Source organism: Cynara cardunculus (genome assembly GCF_001531365.2).
Source record: "Cynara cardunculus var. scolymus isolate 2C chromosome LG 13, CcrdV1, whole genome shotgun sequence".
NCBI classification, from domain to species: Eukaryota; Viridiplantae; Streptophyta; class Magnoliopsida; order Asterales; family Asteraceae; genus Cynara; species Cynara cardunculus.
In genome coordinates this window covers 18,813,569-18,821,514 of record NC_037540.1, presented here as the reverse complement: position 1 = coordinate 18,821,514, position 7,946 = coordinate 18,813,569, and the positions used below count along the sequence as shown (strand labels likewise).

Here is a 7,946-nt window from a genome sequence, read left to right as displayed (position 1 = left end):
CTTCTTTTCCAGACGGAGCACCATGTAGAGCCTTTGCATAGTGCATGCAGAGCTTCTGACTTGCCTATACAGAGCTCTAAAGTATGAAATTTTTTACTTCAGAGTTATTTTAAGGGTACAAGTCTGAAGTCATTTTTCAGTTATAATTCAAAGTTATTTCAAGAGTATAAGTCTGAATAGTTATTCTAAATTTATTTACAAATTTAAATTCAATTTATTGATATAGTTTCATTTTTAAATTTAATTTTATTCTAGGGTTAACTTTATTTTAACTAATTATTGATATAGTTTTATTACTAAATTCAATCTGAAGAGTCATTGTTTAGAATTATTTCAAAAGTACAAATCTAAAGTAGCATCGTATTTTCGATGATCATTCATATTTGTAAGATAAATTTTTGAAATTATTTAATTTTTTAAATTATCCCGTATAATACATTAGATCGAACCTAATATATAGAACCTAATATATATAGAAAGAGATAGAGAGAGATTTTCATTTATAACAAATTTTAATTATTTTCTTGTCATCCACTCGATTAAACATGCCTCTATCAAATATACAAATGCAAGGGCAGGAGCAGGAGGTCAGAACTCAGAAGGGGTTCAGTATTCACGAGACAATTTTCCATCCAATGCAAAATCGAAGTTGCGAATCTTAACAATGGCTGCTTCCCTTTTGCGATTTCGAACATCCCTTGTTCCTTTCTCTCTGATGACCAATTTTCTTGAAATTTCTCGTTTGCCTTTCTCCACTGCTTCTGCTTCACCATCTAAGCGAGTCGGCGTTCATAACGGCACCTTCCACTGCGACGAAGCCCTTGGATGCTTTATGATTAGCCTCACCTCAAAGTTCCATGGAGCCCGAATCATCCGAACCAGAAACCTTGAGGTACTATGATGCACATATATACTTTATTATTAGTAGCACTATTTCGGTTTTGGAATATATATTGACATTGGGGAAATGTTGAGGGGGAAGGTTTTGGATACGCTTGATGCGGTGCTTGATGTTGGAGGAGTATATGATCCGAGCAGCAACAGGTTTGATCATCATCAGAAAGGGTTCGATGAAATACTCTGTAATGGATTTTCCACTAAACTAAGTAGTGCTGGCCTTGTGTATAAGGTGATTACTTAAAACTCCATTTCTGCATAAAAGAAGGTTTCAAGGCATAGATTGATTAGTTCTTACAAGCGAATTGAGTTTCTAATGAACAACTAGTTTCATGCAGCATTATGGGGTTGAGATAATTGCGAAGGAAATTCAGATGGATGAGGGGCATCCTGATGTACATAGCCTGTTTTTAGCTGTTTACAAGAATTTTGTGGAGGTACGTTGAAAACTTCTATGGATGATTTGTGAGAGAGTGTGCTTTCCATTACCTCATTGTAACTAAAATTTCTTAAACTACAGTATGCTAAAGTTTCTTTCAATTAGAGTAAAAGGGGAACGTGCATGCTTCTGGAAAAGTTTATTATTCTTAAGCAAAAGGTCTGCTAAGATGGTGATGGCAAGAGTTTTCTTGTTTCTGTTGTGTCATGCTAGGCATCTTGTTCCGAAATAAGCCTTAAAATTTTCTTTTTTTCTTCTTTCTGGATATGGTTGCTTGTTGTATTTGTTCAAATTTATCCTGGCTTAGTTTCTGAAATAGTGCTTCCTCTTTACCCAATTCAGTTTTTGACTGTACATCATATTAGGCAGTTGATGCTATTGACAATGGAATCAATCAGTATGAGACAGATCAGCCTCCCAGATATGTGAACAATACAACTCTGTCCTCCAGAATTTCCAGATTGAACATGAACTGGTATGATACTGATCAATCATCTGAGAAAGAAGATCAAGCCTTTCAACATGCAATGGCTTTGGCGGGGAGTGAATTTATCAACGTGAGTTTTAATAAGGCATCTGTGTGCTTCTTATTCGAAATATGTTGTAATAGATTCTTTCACCAAGTATGGCAATGGTAATGAGTGACTCTTTGCCCTATTTATGCACCAGTGTATCCATTTTCATGCAAAATCATGGTTGCCAGCAAGATCGGTTGTAATGGAATGTCTTGCAGCAAGAAAGGATATTGATCCCAGTGGAGAAATCATGTTGCTGACGAAATCTTGCCCTGTAAGTGAGCAATTTTTATGGTTATGAGCTCACTCCTTATGTAGCCCTCCATACTTGATGTGAAGCAGGTGCAAAATACAAATTATTTGTCATGAACTATAAAGGATCAAAATATATATTTACCTGAATCAATGTGTATTGAATGGATGGTGTCGAATATAGCACAATGGTTTACGTACGAAGAAAGTAAGAAATTATGGTCATCATTGTTGACTTGGGATATGAGCATCAGGTTGGAAACATGAAAAGATATCATATTTATGTTTTTAATTTGTGCACCTGGGTATGCCTTACAATGTAAAATTGACAAGTTTCAGGGAACGTGAACAATGCACCTATTTGAGACTCTTCTTTATTCATCAATTAAAAATATAGGATTCAAACGCCCAATTTGGATACTGAGGGGTCATATCTCATACTGTTGCCTGCATTAGATTTTGGTCTACACATGCATAACAGATAAGTCCATACCTTTGATTAAATGGAGAAGAGCCTCATTGAAGGAAATAAAAAAATTGGTTGATATGTATTTTGTTTTGCTCTCATTTTTTACCGACATAATTGTCATTTGAACGAATCTCCCTTCACTTTTTCTTTATTTGACAGTGGAAATTTCACATATTCGACCTTGAGGTGGAACTGAAGATTGATCCTCTCCTGAAATACGTTATTTATCAGGTGCTTAACACACCTTTTTGCTCCACTGAAGGTTTCTTGCAGTATGTTACCAATTGCCATGTATGCCTTTATCTGAAAAGAATGCAGCTTGACTGTTAATGAGGGCAGAAAACCCACCCAGTTTCACATGTCATCATAGATGGAGTTGTTATGGCTGATGTTTCTTGTAGCATGATAAGTGAACTTATCCTTCTAAGTTGTAACATCTTGTACACTTAGGTTGCGTTTGGTACACTGGACATGACAGCACAGAACAAGGATCTCTGTTTCACATTTGGCAGGACTTTTATGTGGAACAGACGGGAACAGAGTGGAACAGGTCTGTTCTACTCCTAACCCATGGAACAGGGTGGAACAGACTTATATTTTACCAATATAACCTCAAAATAAAACTTAATTCTCTTTTAAAACATCAAATAGGTCTCCTTTTTACATTTTATTCATTCTTTATATTTTATTTATTGTATTTATGCTTTTTAAACTTTCATTTTACTGTCCTCAAAATATTATTTTTATATGGTTTATTTTTATTAATTTATGTAATTTATTATATATTAATAATAAAAAATAATGTAGAAAAGGGATAAAATAAAAATTGGAAACTACATAAAGTTTTTATTTTGGTGTCATTTTGATTGTTTTGACGAAATTTTCTAATTATATATTTCGTTATAAAAAATAATTATATTATTATAATTTAATGAATTACATAAATTAATCAAAATATATAACCAACTCATTAGGGGTAAATTGGTCATTTTACTTGTTCTGTTCTGTCGAGGTCTGTCTTACCAAATGTTGAAGAGCTGTCCTGTTCTGTCCTATCCTTTCTGGACATTAGACGCACCCTCAAAGACTAATATTTTTGGGTTTTATTTTTCGTATCATGTAGGATGACAGGAACAGTAAGTGGCGAGTGCAGGCAGTGGCAGTTTCACCAGATAAATTTGAAAGCAGGAAGCCTCTACCATCTCATTGGAGGGGTTTGACAGATGATCATCTTTCTGAAGTGGCAGGAATATCCGGTTGTGTTTTTGTGCATACGAGCGGGTTTATCGGTGGAAATAAGACTTACGAGGGTGTTCTAGCCATGGCAAGAGCTTCTTTATTGGCTTAAGCAGGAAAGGTCCCAGTCATTTGATGAGAACTATTTAATCTAGATACTGAGCTATGTCTCAAGGAAGCGCAGCCAGGTCTACTGGAACTCTTTAAAGATCTGCTAGGCCTTGATAGCTCCAAGGAGCTGCCGGATCCATCCTGAACAGACTTTCTAAACGATTTTGTCATTTCCCGCTTTGAACTGATTACCATGTAGTATATTTATGAAGGAGGTCTCCTTTTAGATATTTAATTTATCTTGAACAGGCTATGGCTTATTCATGTACATACCTGTTCATGACCACTTTCAACAGACAAGCGTAGCGGGCTTCATATTTCCTGTAATCATTTTCTGGTAAGACTAACCCATCATATCATCCAATCGTTAATCCAAGGAGCATGCCTCGGTTAAGTTGAGGTGAGATAGCAGTTAATAGGTAGTTGTATGAACCGTTACATGTGCAAAATTTTGCTATAGCCTTAGTTTAGTCTTGTTGTATAATGCATACTGAGATGCAGGTAAAGGATTTTTAGAAGGAATCATATCTGCTTGTCAATCTTGTGTGAATGTGGAGGAACCTTGTGCTCTTAACGAGTTTGATTTACCCTTGCTTGAAAATATTAGATTCTTACCAAAGGGTACCTGGGTTACCGGTAGAGCTCAGCCTCCAGGAAGTCAAGGGTTCAAACCTCACCAGAGGTGAGGAGTGTCCATGAAATGGGTAGGCATTCTTATTCTGCAGAAACCACGCCATTCCAGTTTACCTTCCATATGACTTCTTTGAAAAATTACCCATATTCTAGTCCGTATCCGACGTGCAAGGTTGTTCATGCAAGGATTTACTGTTGAAATATCGATGCACTGTGCTTAAAGGAGGGGATGAACTCTCATTTATGGATACTTGGATTCTACAACTCTTGCTTTGTATGCAGATAATTGGTAGAAATAAATACGACATGGCTAAATGCTAATGCATTAATGTTATCATAGAGTTAGATGAGCTTTTATTTACAGATACTTTGGTCTTTGGGTTGTACAAAGTCTTATTGTGTATGCAACTAATTAGTAGAAATAAATACATGGCTAAATGCAAGGCATTAATGTTGTCATAGAGTTGAATGAGCTTTTATTACTAGAAGATTAAAGAAAGCATATCACTTATTGATTGAGAACTTACCAGCTTTAATTTGGAAAGTAGAGCACATTTTAATGCTTTGCATGTGCAGGTTTGTATTTGTCTCTTTTTTCTTTTTATGACTGTTGCTTGCAAGTCCTAGATGTTCTTCTATGGCCCAATAAGAACAATAGATAGAATAGCAGAGATGATTAGGTGTGAGAGCTTTGATTTGTCGTTTTTTATCCACTAAAACTGTGTTAGTTGGCTAGCAGAAGTTGTGAAGAATTAGAAGTACACAGAAGCATCAAACATCCGATTCAAAGATGATCAAAACATAGAGTAATGCTATCAAATCATAATCGTTAACTGGAGAAGTTTTGAACTAAGGTTAGACCTGCAAATTACAAGAAACTCTTTGTAGTTCAAAACTTCATTCTTCTGACTCTAGAGGCAGGTCTTGTTTGAACCACTGATACAGTCCTCCCTCCAAGTGGAATACATTACTATAACCATTCAGGACTAGCAAGTAGGCAGCTATAAGTGACCTGCAGTAATTATAGTATCCAAATAGGTATTTATATCAGGTCCAATAATCGTAGGCCATTCCAAGACTAATAAAGCAAGCGAAACAGGATTCTGATCACGAGAAGGATGAAAGAAAGCGAAGGGAATTTTTTTAAGCAACCTTGACTGTTGGCCTTCTGGAAGATTTTGTGTAGGTTTCATGGTACCTCCAGATGAGCAAGCTACTATGATCTTTGAGCTTTTATCTAATTTTGATTCAACACCTGATCCATGTGGAAGAAATAGATAAAACAGCTTATCTGGAGCATTTGAAGACGGAATTTGTCTCAGGTAACATTTTCATACCTTGCATAAATTCGGGATTTTCTTCTGTTCCAGCAAAGATACCAAAAAAGGCAAATGCAGCTCTTCTAGCAATGTCCCATGCCGTCCACTCCTTTATAAGCCTGTATATTTGCACGTTGATAGCACCTGGGGGATGAGCCTACATCCAGAATAGAAATGGTGCCTTTAGTGATGCAATATACTTTTGATGATAATGATCTTGGAGAAAATATGAAGTATGTGACCTCTTTAAACTCTGCTTCTGGTCTCACATCAAGAATCACAAACTTATTTTCTTGCTGAAGTCGTAATGCTTCCTTAACATCCACACTTCGAACCTGCAGTATATATTCTTTGATTTTGCCCTTATTGTCTCTGCTCAATAATCAGAGTTTATGCTTGAAATATGCTCACTGGTAATTGAAAACAATCTCAATTACAATTTAGGAGGGTTTTGAGTTATTTTGTATTTTATGAGAGGATCGGTTGTCTATAGTAATTATCGTAAAGATTTACCCTTTTTTCTAGAAGGAGCTCCCTCTTTGTCTTCCAGTCTTCTTCAGCTAAACAACCGAAAATAGTTGAGATTTGGATATCATAAGTTTGTGTTTCCTCCATAATTATATAAGGTAAAATAGCAGAAATTACCAGGTGTTTTTGCAGGTTTGGTTGCTGCACTTCGGATTGTCAAGCGTCTCCTTGTAGAAGGCTTGATGGCAATGCAACAGGTACTGTTTTCATTTACAGAATTTGAATGAGATAAAAATGGAGGATTAGGATAAAGCTTTGATTGCAAACATGAAGAAGATGAATGTGGAGTGACTGAAGTGAGAGCAACCATCATCTAAAAACAGAGTCTGTTTTTCTTTATTCCCTTTTAATATATTAATCACCACTGCAGTCTGCACAGATGGTATTAAAGATGATAATTGCAGTTGAGATGATCAAAGTGGGATAACTGGAGGTGGGGTATGGGGTGGGTTATGTGGATATTTTGGTTCCCCCCACAATCTGAGTTTGTGGTGGTGCTTTTATTTAGGATCTTGTTTCATCCCCATCCCCATCCCCATTTCATTTTTTGACTTGATTTCACCCATTGCTAACAATAGGAACTAATTACCCTTGAAAGTCTGGCCTGAACTTAATGATCTGTATCTTAGCAACTTAATGAGCTTAATGGGAGTCACAGTTTATTCACTCAACTTTTACGACCATTGATCCCGAAAATTTCTACAATAAATTGGGGCAGGTCACTAATGGAGTTTCCTATCCACGATTATGTTATTTACTGGAATAATTTGAATGGATAGGATGAATCTCCGGGATGGGTAGAAAGATAAAGAGTAAGTACGATTTTCGATGTACACTGTAAAGTAAGAAACATTATAATTATTAATTGGATTAGATAGATATTTTTATGTCATTCATTGAATGATAAATCACTACAAGTGATGGAGATACGCGATTTAAATAACGGAAAATCCAATATTTTAAAATTGTATCTAAAATTACTTGAGGGAGAGTTTTATGTCAGAAAGTCAAGTTTTTTCAAAATAAAGACCGACCAACTTTATTAAAAAACACCAACTCAAGCAAAAAGGACATAATGGTCCAAGAGAACCATTACATGATTCTAAAAATCGTAAACACCGTTAAGCTTTTACAAACCAGGTGTGGGCATTTTGTAATGGGCTTTTTAACGAGTTAGCCCATCTCTTTGAAAACCCTCATTGTTATTGGGCCTGATGTGGGACGATGAAGAATTTCCGAGAATTAGGCCTGTTTGTTCGATATTGACTTGGGGCATCTTTTATCCCTCAAACTTATAATTATTTTTGTTTTTTATTTTCTGAAGCAACATAATGAATTTTGTTTTGGGAAGCATAAATTTGGGCATCAAGAATCAAAACACTTGTATAGAAATAGAAATAAAAACAAAAACATATTTATTCATTTTAATTAATGTATATTTATGAAGGTGGTAGGTATCTCGTTTTTCATTTGAATCAGTTTTAAATGGCTTTGCTTTTTTCTGATTTGCGTTTGGTCAACTTTGGAAACCAACCTTTATCTTTTAC

General features: G+C 35.6%; 2 protein-coding genes across 5 annotated transcripts; one reads left to right on the top strand and one right to left on the bottom strand.

Moving 5' to 3' along the window:
- Positions 1-584: 584 nt before the first annotated feature.
- LOC112525319 (UPF0160 protein MYG1, mitochondrial-like) lies at positions 585-4,273 on the top strand. 4 transcript variants are annotated; one of them, XM_025135403.1, is made up of 7 exons: positions 585-892; positions 983-1,044; positions 1,226-1,334; positions 1,702-1,893; positions 2,006-2,125; positions 2,732-2,803; positions 3,696-4,271. In XM_025135403.1, exons 1-7 carry the CDS (start codon positions 665-667, stop codon positions 3,918-3,920), a joined length of 1,008 nt encoding a protein of 335 aa, XP_024991171.1. In that variant the 5' UTR covers positions 585-664; the 3' UTR covers positions 3,921-4,271. The 4 variants fall into 4 exon arrangements, with proteins under 4 accessions (XP_024991171.1, XP_024991174.1, XP_024991172.1 ...); XM_025135406.1 differs by having other exon boundaries at positions 983-1,129; positions 1,236-1,334; positions 3,696-4,268; XM_025135405.1 differs by having other exon boundaries at positions 773-892; positions 976-1,129; positions 1,236-1,334; positions 3,696-4,273.
- A 1,011-nt stretch (positions 4,274-5,284) lies between these two features.
- LOC112525140 (rhodanese-like domain-containing protein 14, chloroplastic) lies at positions 5,285-6,868 on the bottom strand. Its single transcript, XM_025135111.1, has 6 exons — positions 6,517-6,868; positions 6,385-6,431; positions 6,114-6,206; positions 5,890-6,028; positions 5,705-5,807; positions 5,285-5,564 (listed from the first exon to the last, which is right to left on the bottom strand). Exons 1-6 carry the CDS (start codon positions 6,710-6,712, stop codon positions 5,450-5,452), a joined length of 693 nt encoding a protein of 230 aa, XP_024990879.1. The 5' UTR covers positions 6,713-6,868; the 3' UTR covers positions 5,285-5,449.
- Positions 6,869-7,946: the final 1,078 nt, after the last annotated feature.

Excerpts from the sequence above, each read along its gene's own strand:
- LOC112525319 (XM_025135406.1), top strand. The coding sequence starts at position 665 with ATGGCTGCTTCCCTTTTGCGATTTCGAACATCCCTTGTTCCTTTCTCT. Across the intron at positions 1,335-1,701 it reads TTTACAAGAATTTTGTGGAG|GCAGTTGATGCTATTGACAA; the intron begins GTACGTTGAAAA and ends ACATCATATTAG. Across the intron at positions 2,804-3,695 it reads TGAAATACGTTATTTATCAG|GATGACAGGAACAGTAAGTG; the intron begins GTGCTTAACACA and ends CGTATCATGTAG.
- LOC112525140 (XM_025135111.1), bottom strand. The coding sequence starts at position 6,712 with ATGATGGTTGCTCTCACTTCAGTCACTCCACATTCATCTTCTTCATGT. Across the intron at positions 6,432-6,516 it reads CAAACCTGCAAAAACACCTG|CTGAAGAAGACTGGAAGACA; the intron begins GTAATTTCTGCT and ends TCGGTTGTTTAG. Across the intron at positions 5,565-5,704 it reads CCAGAAGGCCAACAGTCAAG|GTCACTTATAGCTGCCTACT; the intron begins GTTGCTTAAAAA and ends TAATTACTGCAG.